The 22,230-nt window shown below is 39.6% G+C and overlaps 1 protein-coding gene across 1 annotated transcript in view; it reads right to left on the bottom strand.

Moving 5' to 3' along the window:
- Positions 1 to 22,230, bottom strand: part of MYO10 (myosin X) — a 162,939-nt gene that overhangs the window by 5,906 nt on the left and 134,803 nt on the right. The window contains exons 22-37 of the mRNA XM_030943561.1: positions 20,672 to 20,778; positions 19,479 to 19,688; positions 19,136 to 19,175; positions 17,799 to 18,701; positions 16,439 to 16,562; positions 14,904 to 15,147; positions 12,565 to 12,660; positions 9,111 to 9,204; positions 8,293 to 8,348; positions 6,630 to 6,772; positions 5,993 to 6,187; positions 4,758 to 4,915; positions 3,321 to 3,444; positions 2,054 to 2,351; positions 1,143 to 1,350; positions 406 to 542 (exon numbers count right to left, since the gene is read on the bottom strand). Of these exons, the coding sequence (XP_030799421.1) occupies positions 406 to 542; positions 1,143 to 1,350; positions 2,054 to 2,351; positions 3,321 to 3,444; positions 4,758 to 4,915; positions 5,993 to 6,187; positions 6,630 to 6,772; positions 8,293 to 8,348; positions 9,111 to 9,204; positions 12,565 to 12,660; positions 14,904 to 15,147; positions 16,439 to 16,562; positions 17,799 to 18,701; positions 19,136 to 19,175; positions 19,479 to 19,688; positions 20,672 to 20,778 (3,137 nt within the window). The remainder of the gene's footprint in view (positions 1 to 405; positions 543 to 1,142; positions 1,351 to 2,053; positions 2,352 to 3,320; positions 3,445 to 4,757; positions 4,916 to 5,992; positions 6,188 to 6,629; positions 6,773 to 8,292; positions 8,349 to 9,110; positions 9,205 to 12,564; positions 12,661 to 14,903; positions 15,148 to 16,438; positions 16,563 to 17,798; positions 18,702 to 19,135; positions 19,176 to 19,478; positions 19,689 to 20,671; positions 20,779 to 22,230) is intronic.

Genomic DNA, 22,230 nt, shown 5'->3' with positions numbered 1-22,230 from the left:
TTTCAATTTTACCGGTAAGAGAAATGTTGTGAGCTGTACTGTGGTGACTTCCACGTGAAGTTAGCTAACAGTTAGAATGGCAGTGACTGCCTGGAGCTCAGTTCTCAAAGTCACGTTGCCAGTAACAGTGGAAAAAATTTATAGTAGTGGAGAAGAAAATGCGGAAATAGTGATGAGAAATATTACTCTACTGGTGTCAGGACAGAGGAAAACCAACACAAGTGGCTATTAAGTCTTTTAAGGAAACTAAAAAAGAGATCCTTTTTTTCAAGAAATGGCCACGTGTGTAATTCAGCTGTATCATCACAAACAAGCAAGTCAAAGAGAAAATTCAGCATTACTGACATTGGAAATTTATTTAATTGCTACTTATTAGAGTGAAGAGAGAAGGAGAGGTACACTCACTTTTCAAACTTTGCCAAGACATCAGCTACAATGGTTCTGCTTTCAATTGCTTTATCAGTAGTTCCATTGTATTCGAACAAAGCAAACATATTTCTGCTATCCTCCATGGCCAAGCCACGAACTAACTTTTCAACCACCTAATGGAAAAACAGCACATGATAAAACCATAGCATGGAAAAACAGTACCACAGAATAAGACAGATACTTTGAAAACAATTAGAGCTAGGTTTTACATTAGGCTAAAAACGTTATTAGCTTGTCCTAATCAGCATTATTAATTGTTGTCAAATTCCACTGTCATCTTTATTCTTTCAGAATATGTATGTGCTATCTCCTAGCCAGATATAACCCCTGCTATTGCACCAACTCAGAAAGAGTCTTCCAGTTTTAGGAAGCAGCTTGGCTCTCACACCCACCAATGTCTACTAAAGTTTCTCCAATAATTAGGCTTTCTGCCTAATTGCTTAGTGTTTCCTGTAATTCCTCCTGTAAGAAGGAATTACAGTTGGGTAAGCCTCTGCAGCACAAAGACAGTTTTTATAGCAGGGATTTCTCCAGAACATAGCGTGGGGAGGGACAGCTGTCCTGGAGGGACAGCACTGTAAGCCTTTCCTTTCCAGAAAGGAGAGACTGGCAGAGAAAATCCCAGAGCTTCCAAAGTGTAACACTACAGATGCCTGGGACTGGCAAGGGACATGCTGATTTTTTTACAAAGACATTCTGTCACCAATCCTCACCTCTCCAGCTGTAGTGTGTGAGTTGATTGTAATCTTACAGGAGCCCCCACCATGGCAATAAACTGTGGATGTCATCTCCTGCCTGCCAATCAGTGCTTCTATTTCATCTCGCGACGGCACAAACTCTCTGCATTTGGTTTTCTTCAGAGATTCGTAAGTGAAAAGTGCATATTTCTCCATTTCGGTGCCTGGAAACTGGTCACGAACCCTGTGAGACAAAGCTTATTACTTTAAGCTGCTAGCTGCTAAGTTTGCTTATTTGAGAATTTTTTCCCCTGAGATTATTTCTGTATCCACTACACTGTTTAATTGACATGCTCCAAGTACAGACAAGGCTTTTAAATTATTGAGTTTGTTGGTGGACTAACTTTCCTAACAACACACTCTGCATTCTTCCATTGCATCACAGCAAGAGGAACTCCACATTCTGGTTAATGCTGAACTGACAACAATGGTTTATTATTATTTAATGTTCACTAATATTTTAAAATCAGATTTGCAATCATAGGTTTGTACCTCAAATATATCTTTAAATATGATTCTGTTCTTTTATGTGCACAATAAAATTAAGGTAAGTGGGATGAAGAATTTTTAACAGGTTGGTTTGGACAGGTGAGAATGGGACCTGGGGATATGAGCTGAAAGTCATTTAAGCTTATATAGTTATAGGAGGCGCCCCTTTTGCCAACATTAACAAACTGTGCATTCAACTTTGTGGCATCTTGCTTGATTCTTCAAATGTGTGTAATTCCATCCAGACCAACTCACACACACTTTTCCTGTAACATTTTGTTTTTAGATTCACTGTTTGGCATAGCCAGTTTGCTAAGTGAACACATCTTCAAGTCTCACTTCTAGATATCTAGACACTGTTAAAAGTTGTGGTGCTTTAGTAGATCAAAGGTTCTCACCTTTTGAGATGAAACTTGAGATATTTGAGAATGCTGCGACTGGGCAGAAATGTGCAACTCATGCAGGTGAGTATTTGCCAGCTGTACAGGTTCCCCACGCTCCCAGGGTTAGGCACTTTATTGGTTTGCTTGATGAGCTGACAGTAGAGCTCATCTCGGAGAGGTCGCAAATCATGCCCTGTTTGCAGGATACCTTGGATTATAGGGATGGGATCAGACATAGACTCCAGCTGCTGTAAAGAATTAAATATCTTGATGGCTTCATCCTGCAGAGTTGTGTAGCCTTTGTCTTTCAGTACTACAAAAGAAATATTGGGAGAAATGTGCTTAGATGAGATATGAAAGGAAAAGGACCCAGGCTTAATGTGGAAATTGCTTAATGTTGCTCTGTGACCTTGTTATGCAGGATATTAGAATCTGTATTTTCCACTTTAAATGTATGATGCAAACTCATTTTATGAGCTTATTCGCTATTGAGATTTGTTCCAAATTTAATAACTGAAAAGGTGTATCCTGATTGATTGTTTTTTTGTGAGAGAGAGCTTTTCTTTCAGAGCGAGTCACACTGCTGAAGTGCCATATCACACTCCATATTAACCTCCCAGCCTCCTCCCAAGGATGAAACTTCTGGTCTGAGTAATATCTTGTTTAATATGCAGTTGCAAACTAAGATAACCAAATCCTTTTTAAGGACACCTAGTTCACAGTCATGAATAGCTCTGAACCCTTCATTCAAAAGAGACTTCTAAATTAGTACTTGAATTGAGACTATTAACAGAGATGATTACACTCATTTCAGGACTAAACAAAGCATTACTTTTTAAAACACTCCTAAATGTTATTTCCCATAAATAAGGCTTCTTATCCCATCTTATAAAATGTACACCTGTTAATTGGAAGCTGTGGCTGATGCAACTTCCTGCAGGGGGTAGGAAGCAACAATAGTTTTAGGAGGAGAATACAATTCAAGGGACTGATTGAATCTGGTATAGTTGTTTATTTCAGTGCAAGACTTTTCAAACTCAGTCTTCTTAGCTGTATTGTTGTAAGTAATAGCAACCTTCTCTTCTGTAACGCTGCTAGCATAGAGCCATGGGCTTGTGGTGTCCCTGCAACAAACTGTTATTCTCAAAAGAGAACAGGGAAACTTGTCTATTTGTATCATAAACATGTGTTTTGCCACCATTACTTCACTGTAGACTTAAAAATTCCACCCTCTGGTTTAGTCTTTCATAACAAAAAGTGTTTCTATTATTGGAAAACTCACAGTTGAGATTGATGTCCCCATATGGCAGTGGCAGTAATGGTGAGTGCAGTGGATGATGAGTGTAACGGAGAATGGGATTCCTCTTATAAATCTGTTCAACCACATCAGCATTCAGGCAGTTTTCCTATTGGGGTAAGAAAAAAAAGAGGTTTTGGGGTCCAGCTTTAAGAATAATGCAATGCTTTGTGCCCTTACGTTGCTTGTAAAAAACTGAGCAATCAGTGTTACCAACACCATTTGGTGCAAAATCCAGTTGTGGGTGCTGTGGCTGCCATGCCATGCTGTAGGCTATGAATGCTCAGTACCTGCCAACCTCAGGCCTTGGATAGGCTTGCTTTATCTGTGCAGTAAAAAAATCGAACTACAGCAGAGCTGCAGGACACCAAAATGAAGTATCATAACTATTTCTGAAGTGTGTTTTCATTTTATATTCATTTTTATTCCAGTAATTCATAATGGGAAATATGATACCTGTATTAAAGTTTTATTTAAAAGCATTTCTTCAGCATAACTAATTGGCCTGTCAGTTAGAAACTGCGCAAGGTACCAAACAAAATAGTCCAAAGTGCTGCTGTAAACCTGGTGCACCCACTCTACACATTCAAATACTACTCTTACTGTTCTTCTTAGGCCAGGTTTGACAGATGTGTGACCACTGTCTTCTATCAGTACTGAATTCCACATATTTCTCCTGCTCTGAAGAATAGCATTCATAACATTGGAACAGAGCACTTAATACCTCTTTTTCATGAGAGAAGAAGTGACATTCTCTAAGGGAAAAGGTCAGTAGCAGTTCTCCCCTCTTGCCTATTTCTTTGGTCTCTTGTGAGAATCCTCATCCTCTCATAAATGCACATTAGCAAAAAGCTCCAGAAGGACATTCTCTGGCTGAGCATGCACTGTTTTACAATCAGTAAAACAATAAAATCACTGTTTTACTGATTGTAAAACGGTAAGCATTAATTGAATGTTTTTCTCATTATACAGAGACATGAGATGCTTAGCCCATGCTATCATAACAAAAGAAAAGGACCATAATGTTAAAAAGAAAGTCAGAAGAGCTGTTTAGCCCGCATCATGGTGTGCTGCTCACTGTGGACAGAGCCAAACACATCTGCTAACTCATGAACCTGAACAATGTGCTCTACTGCCAGGTGTAGCCTGTCAAGTTACACAAACCAGTAAAACTTGTTACTATTTTAATGGAAAAAAGGTATCCCTTTTGCCCTCCAAGCTGAACTTCAAAGTTTGCTCTTCTACTGTTTAGACAGAAATTCCTTTATCAGGTCAGAGAAGACATTCAGGTTTCACAATTTTAGTCCATGTCACTGTGTAATTAAAACGTAATTTTCTGCTTTATTACCCAATTCAGCAAAGCCAAAACAAAGATTTAAGGAACCATTCTTTCTCACCCCACGCCATCCTGCTTGTGCCCACCTTAATATCCTGAATGAGCTGCTGAGTTGGAGTATCAATGGGTGCCTTTGTGTCAATCACGTTCTGGATGGCACTTGACCAGCGGGTCGCCTCATTAAGCAATTTCGTATGGAGACGGTAACAGTGCTTGCGTCCATACACGGTCACATTCCAGTAACCTGGCACAACAGCAAAACTGCTCATCACACAAGCTGCAGCCCAGCAGACACCCAGTGCTGCAGCCCAGATCATGCTGGCAGTCTTTCAGGAACTAAAAGTGTGCGAGTTATTAGTATCGTAATACAAATACTGTGGTATGAAAGGAGATTTTCTCCTTTAAAGAAGACTAGGAGTAGCCTCAGACTACAACTATGCATCATGCAGCTCCCTGTTTCACCCAGTAATCTTAGTAAAAAATCACTGTAAGACAACACTGTTAATACTGTGGAATGTTCTTAGGTCCTTGTAGCATGTGGGCCCTTCTTCTCCAGTCCTGTCTGTAACAGGAAACTCTGAGACAGACTTGTTTTGTATGTGAGAGTCTTTCATAGTCCGTGGCACACGTACAAACAGGCATAAAGCACAAACTACCTCTTCTGCCTTTAATTTTACACCAATGAAGTGGAAACTATGACAGGGAGAGCATTTCAGTTCGAATTCTCTCTCTGCATCACTGTATAGGCTTTTTATGAAAGAGATTCAGTAAAAGGAAATGTGTTTCATCTTTCACTAGTGAAAGCCTCTTTGAAGTGCCAGTGACCCCAATGAGATAATACAGGACTGTCAACAGTCACTTCTCATTTGCAAACAGACGCTTCTGAGCTGAAAACCAGTTCTGAAAGTGCACAGTGGAGCTGACTCAAGTGTAGTATGTAGGATACCACAAACTGGACTTTTACTCTGCATCTCCCTATACCTGCTCCAATGGTTCCTCAGCACATAAAATAATGTATGAGGAGAGTGCTACCCATGTCTTTCCCCAGGTCTTTGATGTGTAAGCATAAGTGTTCAGACTAACTCAGCTGCAGTGCCAGTCTGTGATAATTTGAATGCTGGTGAGAACAAATTTTACTCCTCTATATATTACCTTTGTTTTTCACCCAGTAATTCCCTGTAGAACACCTCAGTGACTTGGGAACTGGATTTGTTCATGGAACTGCACCCATAATAATCCATTTAAAATATTCTTATGCATTGTTTCTTGCATTACTAAGTAGAAGGACAGAAGGCATACCTGAACAAGAGCAAACAATTACCTGTCTCTTTGAAGATTTTTTCATCAGGTGGGACCACTGAGCAGAGGCTGTTCAGGACCAGTGTACCCAATTTCAAAGCATTTTTCTCTGAACTCTTGTAGTAGTCCAAAGAATTGTGTGTCAAAACAAACCAACGCTTCTTTAGTTTTAACGAGGACATCTTTGGGTTGTTTTTTACTTCCTTGTGTAGCCACCCTGTTAAGGACACAATTTGAATCACACTTTGTTTTCTTGAACAGAGTTGGACAAAAGTAGGTTGCTAAAAGTAAGTTGTATACTTTCAACAACAACAAAAACATTGTGTGAATTGATAAGCTCACATATGAAACAACATTGAGTAAAATTCTCAAACAATGAAAAGTAAAGATAAAATTAATATGAAAACCTTTTCCATTTTGATGTTTCACTGGAAGAATTATCTTGCCAACTTACAAAAACACCTTTGTCACCATTGCAGTGTTTTTCTTACATGGCACAGCAAGAATATAATTTCAGCTGTATTAATTTGTGAGTAAAGTCCACCACAGGAAGATGAGGCTGCAACGCTAATCATGTTGGCATACTGCCCACATTGTCTTGTGGGGACAATCTCTTCAAAGCATAACAGATGTTATTTACTGTCCCACTCAGTTCTTACCCCTCACAATGAATTCTTGTCCCTCCACTCTAGTGTCCCCCTTTGACCTCTGGAGCAGGGTTATCCAGTGATGCATCTCTTCAGGAGTGTCAGCATTACAGTGAAGAACACGATTAGCAGTGATGATCACAAATGAATTGGGTCTATGAAAATAAATGAGAATTGAAACAGCCTTTATAATCAGCATACATACTGTTTATCTCACCCCCCATAACCATAAAAACTGTTAATCTTTTGCATTTTCTACCCAGAAAAATACTGTCCATCTCTAATGCATTATTTAGTTATCAGCTAAAGAAAAATATTAAGCATTTGAAAGGACTCAGTTATGTTACATTCACACCAAAATGCAAGGGCTATGAATGATGGGAAAGCTTACATTAAATTGCAACTTGTCATATCTCAAATTAAATCTGTGGTGAGAAAAACTTCCAAACTTTAATCAGTTTGCATGTGAATCAGAATTGTTTCAGGGTCAGATCTATTTAGTGTCTGCTTCAGTAGCTACATTAGCTAAAACAAACTACAGTATACAAAGGTCTATAGTAAAGCAGCATGTGAACATCTATTCTTTAATGCAGTGCAACCCAATTTACAGAGAATACGATCTATTTTTAATGAGAGTCTGGCTTTTACCCAATCCTACACCAGGATTCACTGAAGCATGAAGAACTAGTCCAAGAGAAGTGTGCTGATGGCTCTCTGGATCAGACAGGCAGGTTTCTCTGTCTACAACACTTGCTTTAACCCTTTAGCATTAATTTTTCTCATCTGGAGCCAACCCCCAAAATGTAACATAAAATTCCCCCACAAGACTAAAAAATCCATGTGAAAAATGCTTAGAAGAGAAATGCTTAACTTATTGTATTAACTTAATGCAGGAGAAATGCTAATTTAAAATTGTGAAAGCTCTGGACGTTTGTGTTGCATGGTTTAGGAAACCTGGGCTTGTAAATTCACTGTTACTTCTGGTATCAATGTTTTGACAAGCCAAGGACAAAGAACTAATTTAAAACCAGCTGTTTTACACATGTACACAATGAGGAGAAACTGGAGTGAGCTCCTGCAGTTCAAATAACAACACACATCCAGTAACCTTATAAATCAGTTGTAGTCTGAACCCAGATTACTTTTTATTTCCCTTAACACCATTAGTAGTTCAAGAACTAAAAATAACCCAATATTTTTGTTGTTTTTTATGCTGTACTGACTTCTTTGTTATAAGACATTTTTATTCTGGGGAAATAGTTTTCATTCCTGAGAATACAACATTCATGAAGCAGAAGCATGACAGAAAAAACATTAAAATTAAATTTTCTGCCTACTACATTACTAAGGAACTCAAAAATCAGCTGTTCTTTTTTTTCAGGAGCATTACTTGTATAAATGAAAGAAATATGTAATCTTCCAGTTTTGGATCACTTTAGGAGCTGAAGACTTCAGGTATGAAGCAGTGTCATGGAAATTATTGAAGCCCCCCCAAAATGCACCATCATTCCTACTGCATGTTTTAACATGTGGAGTTTAGTGCTATGAAAAGGGAGGCAATAATGAATAATTTTAATACATGGTTGGCCAGTAGAATATAGATGAAAGCATAAAGTGTCTGATTTTAGCTAGAGACAGGAGAAAAAGAAAGTCACCAGGCATGGTTTTCACTTACCTATCTGGATTGTCAGCAGCACAGACAGAATCAATTAGTCCTACATCGAGTGTACCCTATAAACAAACATCCAACCAGAAAATGAGGAAGACATTCACTGTTACATTACTCACAGTACTCTTCTGACAGACAGGAGAAAGAAGCAGCAGCTTTGATCAAGCAAAATGAACTGCAGGTTAGGGCATCAGTTTCTCTTAACCATTAAAACTGCTGAGGGGAAAACTAAGAGACTTGGGTGAATAGATCCAGTAAAAGATTATTTGTAGTTCGGATGGAGGCAGCTCAAAACCTGCTCTTTTCTATGCTTCCAAACATGCTCGAATTTTTCAAACTGCCATCCCAATAGAAATGGTATCCTCTCAAAACAAACTTCTAAAGCCATTAAGCAGAAGTTTTTGTTTTCCTTTGCTTGATATTAGGTTCCAGATGTATTCTGTTAATCACCAATATATATTGTACAGAATGATAAATGCAGAATCAGAGAAATCTCGAATTTTTAACTCTTGGGTTTTTAATTTACTCACTAACAAAATCTTTGCAAAATTTCAAAATCAAGCATACACTGTGACGTGATAAGGAAGTGGACCAGAAAAACCACCCCCAAAAGAAACACTCATTTTTCATCAAGGTGAATGATGGGAGAGGAATCAGAATCCCTTGTACAGCCACGGGACCAAAGACACGGGAGCTCTAGCCAGTGTCACAGCTACCACCACATTTAAACTAAGTAGGTTGTGACTCTCAGAGGCTGTGGCCACCACAGTGGCCCTGTTTTCTAAAAATATTTGGTTTGAAAAGTTCTTCAGATTTAGACTTACCACAGCATTCTGTGGATTTGCCTGCTCATCATGCATCTCCCGGATCTCCTGCTCTGTGGACGCATGGACTTGACTCAGTACACTGAACCACTGGCTGGGGAGAGAAAGGCAGCAGTGTAAGTAAAATTTTGCCTCTGCACAAGCCTTCTGTCACCTTTGTTCTGCAGAGATGTAGCAGGTTCTGCAGGTTTTGGAAGTTGCTTAAGATTCCTTTTGTCAACAGGCATAAAAGCAGCAAGACTTTATGTCAGTTCAAGTAACACGGTGCAAGCAAGCCACTCCAGATCTCCCATTCAAGCTTGTGTCATACCCTTCTTCCTGACAAAAAGTACCTTGTACACTAAGTGACATCTCTGAAAAACTGCTGTAAGCACACTGAAACATCTGAGGGCTTGGAGAGTCTTTGTAACACATTCCACATTTCATCTGGAATAAAATACATTCCTAGCTACACACAAAGCCTTTAATGTGAATCCCAGCCTTCAGATTATAAATTGTGCTGCACTGATAGCATGACTATGGTATGTAATGGTAGTAATGTATGTTATGTAGTATGTATGTTATGGTAGTAATGCCTGACAGTGATAATTCTTCCAAGAACACCCAAGTCCATTGAGTTCTCTGTAGAAGCACAACTGAGAGGGAAAAAAGGATAAAACCCCCAAGCAAATACCTCTACAGTTTTTGTTCTCTATGGAGCACTGAAAAATCCAGCTGCTGGAAGGATGACCAAATTTGTGCCACTCTGGTGGCACTGTACATATCCACAACAGGAAAAGTGGCAGAAAGGTTTCCAGTGCTTCAGCCCCTAGTCCTGAACAGCAATTGCAGATAGATTTAATTCCAACCACACCTTTGACTTCTGGGAAACCTCTATCCTTCTGGCACTTGTATATGATAAAGCTCAACTGCTCTAAGGAATCCCACTGAAATCTAAGGGCAGAGCTTGGCCTGTTTAACAGGTTCCTGTTAATGCCATTCTTTGAGATATGAATTTGCCATTCTAATGAAAACCACCTGGGGCCAAGTTTTCAAAGGGATCAAAAGCCCAGCCTTTAAACAGACTCCTCACTTTCCTGCAGAGGCTCCTCTGCCACCACGGGGTTGAGGAAAAACTCAACCTACTGCAAAACTACTGGACTTAAATATGAAGTTATCTTTGCAATTGCTTTTAGTCACAGAATTTTTGCCTAGGACACTGAAGAGCTGCCTCCTTAACTCCAGCATTCAGAAGCCAACTGTTCCCCTAAAATGTAGATTTCTGGAAACTGAACTGCTAAAATAGCTTGAGAAAAACTGTGTAGGCTGTCAAACAGTACCATCACTGCCATATCCTAAATTCTTTTTATCAGCTCACGCTTTTATTAGAAACAGTGCAAGCAATGAAGAAAAATGAAGATTGAGAGTCTCAGACCATAAAGCAGATGAGAACATATTTAGTTCTGATTCTTTTTTTAAGACTCAGAGACACCCACAGAGAGGTTGTACTTAACGCTTTGCTGTTTGTAAGGCAATGCCACAAAAAAAGGAGAGAAGCTGTCATCTAGAGAGGAGGAACCACCAGCTGAAGTAAAGAAACTGAAGAAAACTAAGCCTCACCAACCAAAAGATTCCCAAAAATTAAATTCATCTTTCCTTTCTGGGCTCAGGAATTGCAAATGTATTTAAAGTGAACCTTCTATTTCAATTAAAAAAAAAAAAGACTTCATAGCACTGTCTGCACATCTAGTGATAATTTATGTATGAATTTTAAAGAACAATTCAGAGTTTTCCTGATTTCATTTAATCTTTGTGTAAACAATAAAAATGAAATGAATCATGGCACTTTGCAAAAAACAAAGGCAGACTTTATTTTTGCTTTTTTCCCTCTCAGGACCTCCTTTGTTTTTCGGCTGAGTCCCAGAACACAGAAATAAGGAAAAAGGATAGGGATTTGAAAGGAACAAACCCTCAGCAATAGCTGCCTGCTGAAGCATTACTTCTTCAATAATAGTAACTCCTCTTCTGGCAGGAAGAGGATGTTTTTCTTGGTTTTTCCCTTAATTTGAACAAAAATCAACCTCAGATCCTGATCTAGCCCAGGTACAAAATATTTTTTCAATAGCAGATGTGGACCAAACACAGACCAATGATTCATACTTCACTTTTCACAATGCTTTGTTAACAAGGCTTTGACTTAAGCCTGTCTGCAAATCCTCACACATCTTCCTCAATAAGTCTTCTGAGATGAGTGAGAAAAAAGAAACAGGAAATACACTGGCAAAAGGTAATTTAATCTGGATGGTTTGTGATTCTTACTATACACAACAAGGGTGTATAGTGTCTCCTCCTCCATCTTTAAGAAAGAAATGAAGGAGATGCATGGCAACAGACAAGTCTGCGTGCTGATAATTGCTTATTGGTCCCTAGGGCACCTACACAAGTCTGGTAGAAGAGACTTTTGCTAAGCCTTCATTTTAAAATATGCTTACATCCCACAAGAATCTTAACAGTAACTGCTAGAAAGCTCCTAAGTTATTTCAAGGATAACTTTAGGGATACCTAAAAAAATGAGGATGGATTTTGTGTTGCTACATCTACACCTGTACTCAGGGTCCTGTGATATAGGAAGGCATTCCACCTTTGCAAAGAACAGAATACAAAAGACATTTTGAGGCTTCTGAGCAAAGTAGCTCAAGCGATGTTGACAAAGGCATGCTGTATTCTGGCCTTGGGGCAGCAAGGCAATGGGTAATAAGCTCTGATTACTAAGTTGACTTTATTTAAATGCTTGACTTTTTAGGCAAGCATATGATTATCTTGCATGAACTGTAGCATGGGGATTTTTTTTTAAAGATGTTCTACAACTGATCAGACAAGTCAGACTTGCTCCTCACCCACCTGCCTCCCCCATGGTTAGATATGGATCCTTTAGCAACAAAAGCAAGACCCTTTTTAAATATGCAGAAAGAGAAGCACTCTCTTACACACTCCTCTTACATGAATATGCTTTTGCTCTAAAATACAGTGACTGCATTACAACTTCTATCTGAAAGAATTTTAGGTTCTATTTAAACAAACAGACCCCACCCCTAAGAACAAAATGCTTCATTTCAGACAGACTACAGGGTCTCAAATATTGATTTGATCAATGCAGCTAAACACAGCAGGGTAATCCACAAGGAAAGCATCAGTGGCTAATGTCTGCCTCTCTACAGACAAATTGTATTTCAGAAGTTGCTAGTAACACATGGGTAACAGCCAAATTCTAGGCAAATTTTCATTGGCAATCTGAGTCTTCCCAGTAATTGTCTGCCACAAGGTTTTCTCCTCAGCAAGCCTTAAATGCAATGTGTTTGACACAGCCTAAATATTTTGTGACAGTGCTCAAACAAATTAGTGACAAGCCAAAGTCAGAATGGCACAGAGGTTAAAAAGGAAAAGCAAAAGAAGATAGGCCTGATGATTTTCATACCTTGCATCCTCAGGAGATTCAGCAATTAAGTGGTAGGTCCTATCACTCATTATTAGATCAATACCATTTTCTTTGCCTGTATTATCAACAATCTCTCTGAAAAAAGGAAAACACCAATATTGAGCATTACAGATTATCAACATTTTGAAAATTATGTTCTGCTGAGAAGCTCACAAACTATTGATACTTAAAATAACAGCAGTTTTCATCACGTTCATTTGCAAGACTCACAACATGAATTTATCAGTATTAGTTTGCCAAACTACAGCTATGTTTTCTGCCCATACAGTACAAATATTCAAACTACTGTGAATGTCACTACACCAATGTGACCATTCTGTTACCATTTTACCAAGAACTAAAGAAAAAGCAAAGCATTATCAAACCCCAAGAGAGGCAAAGATAACTGAGGGAAGAAATGGATATATTTCTGAATTGACTGCATAACCAAGTGATTTTTGGAATTCTAAAAGAAAGCTGCTGAAGATTGAAAACTGAAAGCAAACAAAACCTGGATTAGTGATTCTGTGTGGTTGTGAGTCAGCACAAGGATAATTCCAAACATGACTTCCAGGAAAGTCTGAGCATTCATCTGCTGAAAAATTACATATTTCTAATTTTTAGTTTGGAAATCTAAGAATTGATATAAAAACAACTGTGAAGGTTTTAGCAATAATTGAAGTATTACATTAGATTTCCCTGTAGCTTAAGAAATAAACTTAATTTCCTTTTGTTGTTTGGCTGTATTTGTCTGAAGCTTACTATTTCCTTAACTGGCTATATTTTCTTACCAGCTCATTTATTCTCATAAATGTCTGTCTCATAAATGTCTGTCCTACTAACAATATATGCAAGCTCTGCATATCAGACTCATGAGGATGATCTATCTGCTATCAATACAAAAAGATGTAATTTTGTACTGTTTGATTCCTTCCCTCTCAGTAACAGTGTCCCTGTTCTGTGTTTTAAGTGAATCAGCCTGAGATTTTTAAAAATGAACAAGGTCCCTAATAGAGAGTGGTGAAATACATGAGTTGCACTATAGGTTAGGAATGCACTCAGTAAATATTAACACTATCTAGGAAAGCTATTGTTTATTTCTTATGAAACACAGTTCTTTAAATACATGTACCCTTTCTTTTAGCTAATTTATAAACAAATAGTCATTGATTGAACCTACAGTTCAAACTTGGTTCAGTAAACTTTGTCTGATAATTTTAAAGGTACGTGCAGCAAAGAACGTATATAGGGCACAGCCAGTGAAGCAATGAGCTAACAACAACAACAAAAAAAGATTGATTGAACATATTAGAAAAATATGCTAAATAAATGCTGTGGTACATGAGACAGAGTCAAATCGAGTTTTAACAAAAAAACCAAAAGGTAGGATCTTCAGCTTCTATTCAGAGATTTACCTGACTGCCAACAGCCCACTGTATTTTAAGTAGCAAGTCAGGATTCTCACTGAAACTCTTTTCTGTCCTACTTGAAATCAGGATTGCCAAAGAAAAGACTAATCAAATATTTAAATTTAGTTTAAACTCTCTGTTAAAGTAACAGACAAATTGGATAGTTGCAGACTACAAGGCACAGAGTGGAACTGAGTGTTACTAGCCTTTTCTCTTTCTCTCTACTTTGGATGAAAGCTGAGGTACACTTTAAAGAGAAAAGAGACAGCTCATGTTAGCACACTCTAATTTTTTAAATTAGATAGATAATCCTAAATTGTTTAGAAAGAAAAATATCATCCAGTAGAAAATTCTTTTTTCTGTGTGCTTCAGGAAGTGTAAAATTCTTAGGCTTAAGGAACTTCAGCTAACAAGGCATAAGTTATTAGGTTTAGTAATCTTGTTTTTTTAATGAATGTATGCATCTTAAAGACTTTTCTACACTATCACAATTATTTAAAGCATGAACAAAAATCTAAATACATACAGAAGATTCAGCTTTGACCCATGCGAACTTCAATATACTCAGGGCCTTTTAATTCCACCCTCTTCATTCTGGGTTTGCCTGCAGCTACAGACTTGGCAACATGCCCCAAACTGCCTTGGGAATCATTACAGACTAAGTAGGGCCTCTAGTCTGGGAGAAAGCATAGATGGGTTCATTACAGCAGCATTTTTCTGAAGTATTTGGCACTGGCTTAGCTCTGGAGCACTCTCTAGACTTAAGAGAGAGCCAACTAAGGACAAGACTTGCTTTCACTAACTTCACCCCACACACTCTCCTGCTTGCATTCACACAATTTGTAGGCAGGGCACTCATTGCCTTCCCAGACTGAGCCCCAAGTACTACTTAGAAGGAACCATGGCTAACATAAAACTGTGTAAACCTACTTGGCAGTTCGGACATCCATGGCACCCTTTAGCTTTTCTTCACTGTCATTTTCAAAGTACATCAACTTGGACTGTCTGAGAACAAACCATCTTTTCTTCCAGTTCCTTCTGGAAAGCGTAGATGATCCACCCCCCTTTTTGTGAAGCCAGCCCTGCTTAAGTGCTTCCTGCTTAGAACGAAACCACAGGAAGGTCTCATCTTTCAGGACACACCAGCGTCGCTTCCATGTGTTGATTAAGCCACCTGGCAAGAGACACAAATGTGGGTTTATATGCAGTGAAAACAAAGAGCTGTATCATAAAACAGATGCTGTGAACAGCACCAAAACTGGAGGGTGCTGACCAACAACACTGCAGTTAAACTGAGTGTCTGCTTTAAGCCACAAAACCTCATTTTTGTATATCCTTATGGCACCAATATTGTTGTCAATCTAAACACCCTTAAATTATAAATCGTAGTAAGTCTCTGAATTACAAAAATATATGAAACATACATATAATTACATTTACATATACATAATATATCTATAATAATAAATTACTGAAAAGTCTTGTTGCATATGAGACTCTGATCTTTAAGATTGTTTGCAATGTATTTCAGTGATAAGCTAAAAAAAATCTAGTGTTAAGCTCTTTCCTCTCTCCAGGTTATTAGGTGGTAACAACGTTTAACTCAAAACCACAAAACCTGACAAAGCTATGTTTACAGCAGGAAATACACCAGTGTGAGCTCAGTCATACCAAAGTGTGGCCATACAATAGGCAATAGCCCTTTTGCACTGGAGTTACAGCACAGTCATAAAAACCTTAACCAAACTGATATGCTCCTCTCATCCCACAAAAACTGACTGCTAGCTATGTCAGAAAGTAAGAGCCGTGCTACTGCCAACTGCATTATTTTTCACACAAACACTGTGGTGTGTGCACTCATCACTGCTCCCATACCTAAATAAGGTATATTACAGTGATGAAATCATAAAAAGATCCAGCCAGATTACAATTTGCTATCAAAAATCAGAAGATAAACCCAAGAATTTTAAGCAGAGAACTCCTCTGTATATTCTTTCACAGTCTCTCACACCCCTTTGCTACATGTAATCTTATTCATGTCTTCCAGATCCAAAGTGGAATTCGACTAGGTTCAGTAAAATTGGTCTGCAATGTAGAATGCTGTCTGTGTTACAAGGTTTTGACAGCAGGAACCAGCATTCCTGAAAATTTGATACAATTGGATTTGTGAGTTATTTTTCTCTATGTATACTGAATATTTCATTGTTTGTGAGACAGCAAAGATGTAAGATGAAATAGAGGCAGCCCAAAATATTGATCTTTTTTTGCAGAGGGGAATAACATTGCTAGATGTAAGCCACTGCAAGTAACTTAACTTGAGAACAGCTCAAATTAAATAAAGTCACTTTTCCATTACTCTTTTAAAAATAAGAAAATAGCTTAACTCTACAGGAACTGGGAGTATAATACACAATAAATATTTCTGGTTATTTTGTCTATTTAGCAAATTCTGATTCATCCAGTACCTTTCATGTACAGAAAACTGTGAAAGTAGGGCAGGCTGACACAGCTGTAGACTGAATCCCTCCGGTAGGAAAGTTCATCATCTGTATCAAACCTGGAGTCAAAATCTTCTTCACTGTCTTCAAACTACACAAGAAAGGAAAGAAAGGTCATAATCTCTCAGGGAAGAGTTTAGATCAAGTTGGTTTAGAAAACTCTAGATAAAACATTTTATTATGTATTGGAAGGTTCCTCATTGGTTTTCACCCAGCTAACAAAGGAAGGAGTACACTGTAGTAAGTTTCAGCTTGTTTGATTCAACAGTTTGATTACAAAACAAATCTGTGTCAAACCTTTGTAGAGGCTCAGGAAAGTTATCCCTTTGCAAGAGTATGGTCAGAGTAAGCTATCCTGCGCTACCTGCCCCTGTCACTGAAGTGCTGTGGGGAACAGCTTAAAAATGTATTGAAAAGGAAACATTGCAGAAGCTGTGGTACTAGATTTCCCTCATCCCAGAAAGTCAGAATTTCTGTTCTGTATTTGACACACATCCAGAGTCATGCAGCAGGAAGGCATCTTCAACAGAGACACTGAAAGTGTTTTTTCCTCAGGCAAGAACTGTCAACTTAACCCAACACCCACAATGGCTCTTGGACTGCTTATCACTGCCTCAAATGTAGTAGATATTATATCATTAAAGTTTTACTTCTAAACAAGTCAGTGTTCCTGAAATACACTTTCCCAATCACTCAGTCTCACAGAAACACTGGCTGAGAGATAGAGGAAATCATATTCGTTCAAAAACATTTGTAGAAGGAAACCCCACAGTATACTCAGTAAACAGCACTGAAAAATTTCTCTGCAGAACATGTGTCTGCCTCAGTAATTTAAACATTTTCCATTGCGTGAACTTAATTCTCCAAATAATCTCAAAATATACCTGGCACATCAGGGACTTCTGCAAACATCTTATTCTCCAATACCTTTGCAACTTGCACACATAACTAAATTTAGTTTTCCTGAAATTAATTCCCCAACATGCTACCTGGTACCTCAACTCCAAACACATGCACAGAGAAAAACTTTGCTGTGCACTGAGCTCCTCACCAAGTAACACACAGTGCTGCAGTAAAGCAGTTAAAACCATATCTGTGCAAAAGCCCAGTACTGCAAACAGCATCTGAGCAGCCTCTGACTCGAATGCACTCACCCCAGTGGCATCTAGATGGCAACAGACCACTATTTCCAAAGGTGCTCCGAGCAAATCATGCTACACAATGATTTCTAGGAACAGCTACAGTGAATCTACAGCTGTACAGCAGGGAAAAAAAATAATCAGAAAGCACCTATCAATTATTAGATAACATAAACATTGCTACTTACAGAAGACTGAGCTCCCTCAGAGCTGAACCGGTATGCTCCAGAGCTATTGTACGTCCCCACGGAACACCGGTAGTCCGGTGACCACTGGCTACTGTGCGAGTTGGAGAAGGTCACACTGCTGCCAGAAGTGATAGCACCATCTTCATAGTCGTCCTGGTCGTAATCATAGTCTCCATCAGGAGAAATAAGTTCCACAGAATTTGGGGGTCTGCAGGATACATTTTCTGGCATGCAGTACGTGGATTCGCCGCTGGAAGAGTTGTGGAGACTCACTGTGTCATGGGCAGGAGGTATGACCATGGTGTCGCTGGCAGCAGGAATTGTTGGCACCACAGTATCATTCATGTAAGGATCCTCTTCTGAGGAATCATCGCTTGTTCTGATGCCACTGGTCCTTTGATCAGAATGGCCGTGCTCACTAGGGTTGGGCGAATCCTTAAATGCATCATCATCGGCTTCAAAGCCCTCATCTACCTCCTCCTCAGGATATGGCTGGCTGAAGTTAAAATTGGGCTTTTCACTGCAGGCATTTCCAGTCTGTTCAGCCAGCTCAGCAGGATACCCACTGCCCACAGAGAGCGACCTCTCAATGTTTCGGACACATTCGTCAATCTCATCGAAGTTCAGAGATTCCAGGAACTCCTGGGCTGCTCGACATGCTTCATCCTCCAGCCGCCGGAGCTCCTCATCTCGACGCTGCTGCAGCCTCTGTAATGAAGCCTCTGTCAAGGACAGCTCCTGCTGCTTCTTCACGCGCTGCAGGTCTTCGATTTCTTTTTCCAGACGCAGGATTTCTTCCACCTGCCTGCTTTCTTTCTGCTTCTCCACCTCCCGCTTCAGTTCTGCCTCCTTCTGAGCTTTCTGAACGGCAGCCAGTTCCTGCTTCTTTCTCTCTTCTTCAGCCTGCATAAAAATAAAATGAAACAAAATCAAATCAAGTTAGACCCCTAAATGCAAGCTTGTTTTTTAAAATCTAAAAGCTCTAAAGCTCTATACTCCACCATGCTCATTCATTTAAAAGGAGCCTTGTCTTCACATCAGCAAGAAATGAAAAGGAAAGAAGAATAAACAAACTACAGTGTGATTACATTTGCTCAGAGATAGCTGAGCAGAGGAAGTCCAAGTATGTGCAGAAAATTCAATCTTTGCTGGAAATTAAATGAAGCATCAGGTAAAAGAAATTTCCATGCAAACTATATTAAGTTTCCTTTGGCTTTATCTGCCAGCTCCTGTAATTAGTTTAGTTTTAATGCTACAGATACCTTTTATTTTTTTAATTGCTGGGTTGAGATACTCAAATAAACAGGATGGCTGAAAGCATTAAGAATGTAATTTACCTGCTGGGCAAGACGCTCTGCTTCTTGCCTTTGTCTTTCCCTATAAAAGTGAGTGAAGAAAAAAAGTCAGTCAATCAAGCTCAACATAAGCTCATGGCATTCCTTTGCTATGGCAATAGCTCAGCTTACAGAGATCATTTGCCACCTGGAAAAGACAGCCAAAAATAAGACCACAACGAATATGTTTGTGACTATGAAACCACCATGATAGCTATATATGTCTTTTAGCAAAAGTAGCAAAGGTTTCCCAAATCACATGTTCAAGAATAGCCTGAAATAAAGGTTTTCAGACCAACACCTAATAGGGCACAGACAGGAGATTGATGTAAGCCAGAGACTGCACCTTTCCTCCTCCTCTCTTCTCCTTTCCTCCTCTTGTCTCCGCTTCTCCTCCAGTCGCTCCCTGTAAAGACGCCGAGCAAGCTGGCCTCGCCGCTGCTTCTGAAGGACTGTGGCTGCTTTCTTCAGGCACAGGAACTTCTTCCTGCCACTGAATGCTCTGTAGTTCTTCTGTATCACAACCACATAGTAGAGAACCTTTCTGTACCGCTTTCTGGGGGGAGAAAAGGAAGAAGCAAATTTGTAATGAAACAGTTGTGAGGGATCTTGCCACAGTGACCTGCAATAGTGAGCCTGTGATAGTTCTAGCTCTGTGATAGCTCCCCCACTGCTCACATTCTTGTCCCTTTGAGAAGCAAGATTCTCTCATTTCTTGACAGCACCCTGTGTGTCTTCATTAAGGAAATGCACATGGTCTTACATGTTCTTATGCATGTCTTACATGTTCTTATGCCCCTGCCAAGGACCTGGTAAAAAGGCAGTTCTGTGTGTGTGCACACATGCAGAGAAAGAATATATAGAGCCATCCCACATCTCTGAAAAGAAAGACCATGCAGAGCAGGACAGCTGGCATTAAAAAAGGGATATTGTTTTTAAGTAATATACTGGTCAGAATATAAGAACAGGACTAATAAGCACATGAAAAGAAATTACCTCATTATGCAAACAAGCTTCCTTAAACTATCCTCAACTCACTTATAGAAAAAGCAGAGAAATAAATAGATGGGATGAACAACTCCACCTAACACATAATGCATGAAGCCAGGTAATCAAGTCAAACATTAATCAAAACCACAGATTCTTCATCTCCAAGAACCAAATGGATTAGTTTTATTTTCCTTCTGTTTTCTTACCATAAAGAAGCACAGATAAATCAGGATCTCAGCTGGTGACTTTGGGCAGGCCCACTAGGTGCCATCCAACTAGAGTTCCTACCATGGCTCTAATGCCATGATACAATCAGATGGATACTGGCTGACTTCCAAATTTCTGTATTGTCCTATTCATTATATTAAAACAATTCAAACTTTGCATTGTTCATGAGTATTTTCAGCTGCTATTTTCAAAAGCCATTTACAGGATTTGAATGCCTGGCCTCTACAAAAATTTGAGAAATGTGTCAGAAGGATTTAACTTCTTGACAACTCATCTATTATTTCAAATCCTTACTATTAATATTCTCATGTTGTCACTTACCGGGCTGCATAACCTAAGATGTGCGCTCGGATGATCATCGCTGCCTTGGTGACTTCTGCTTCCCGCTGCTTCTCCAACTTGTGCTCTAAGGACTCCCGGAGAAACACCTACAGAAGAAAAATTCTGACTTAACAAATTTTGGTCAGCATCATATTTAAGGGAGAGCCAGATCAGTCTAAGCAGCAAGCCTCAGCTTTGAATTCAGAGAAAAATGTACTATTTCCTCAGCAGAGAAAAGAAAAACAGAATGTAGTCCTCTTAAAAGAAAACACCTGCAGATGTTTCTCTAACTTTGGATTTCAATGGGAAGGGTCAGATTACTCTATTGTAACTTTTAATTAGGAGCAGGGTTTTTCCAAATGTAACATAATTACTGGATTCATTAAACAGCCTTTCCCACCAGAGTAACACAGGCCAAAAAAGCTGCAGGGCTTAGCATGAACTTTCTAATCACGGGGGCAGAAATACCACCCTGACAATTTACATTTTTCACAGGGACATCGGGCTCCACAACCCTTTACAAGGCTTGCAGCTTCCAAAGACATTGCTACAGGACTGCAGAAGTAGGCAAAAGTGAGAGTGCCTTCATGCTCATGTGGGCTCGACTGTGTTTTCCTGATATTACATGGAGAGAGCAGCCAGGGCCAGACCCCCCACCAGAGCTGGCCACCCTCCCACAGACAGAATGCTTCCCAGGCTCTCTTCCAAGCACTAACCTGGACCATTCACCTAGTGCCTCACAGAGGAGCTTTAGCACATGCATTGACATAAACTGAGCTAACACAGCCTATTTTGCCTTAAATGAGTAAAACTGCTTCTCCAGTCAAGCATGGGCATGGGGGAGGTGGCTTCCCTCTTCCACCTGCCTTGACATCTGCTCTTTACCACACACTCACATAGTGGTGAGCTATCTGCTGTCAGCGCTTTTTCCAGCTCTTCTCAACTCTTCTTTTTTAAAGGCCAAGTATGCTGGTGTCAGCTATAGGTGACAACAGCCTGGCACGCTTCTGCCTCACACATGGGCAGCTGGAAATAGCCAGTTCAGTGACACTTTGATAATGTGGGATGAGAGCCAGGCTGCACACCACAGCATGGGGATGAGGAAAGCTCATGGACAGGGTGGGCTCTGCTAAGGGATGAGGGCTGCAAAGACATCTAAAAGCAGGAATTCATCTTTGAAGTGCTGGGTGTTTTTTCTTGATGTAAAAAAACCCCAAAACCAAACAAAAAAAATCTCACATTCCCCCCCCCCGCCCAAAAAAACCCCCAAAACCAAACCCTTTGGGGGTGTTCACATGCAAAAGAAGCTGGTTTTTCCTCTGTGTTTATATGGAAAAACAGCCCATCATCAAAGCCAAAGCAGGACTCTCAAGGACAGGCACAGGGGTGAGTTTTGAACAAAGCTAGAAAGGGACTTTCTAGTACAAGTTACCCAAGAATCAGGAACAGAAAAGGTCCCACAGAAAGTCTTGAAGTCACAATGTCAGTGCCACACTGGGCAGCTCTTTCTATATGAAGTTTTCCCTCAGGGGAAAAGCCTTTTCTTTCACTCAGTGGGC

Source organism: Camarhynchus parvulus, chromosome 2, assembly GCF_901933205.1.
Source record: "Camarhynchus parvulus chromosome 2, STF_HiC, whole genome shotgun sequence".
Lineage (NCBI taxonomy): Eukaryota > Metazoa > Chordata > Aves > Passeriformes > Thraupidae > Camarhynchus > Camarhynchus parvulus.
Note: the sequence above shows the minus strand (reverse complement) of the source record. Positions and strands in the feature narration are given on the sequence as shown.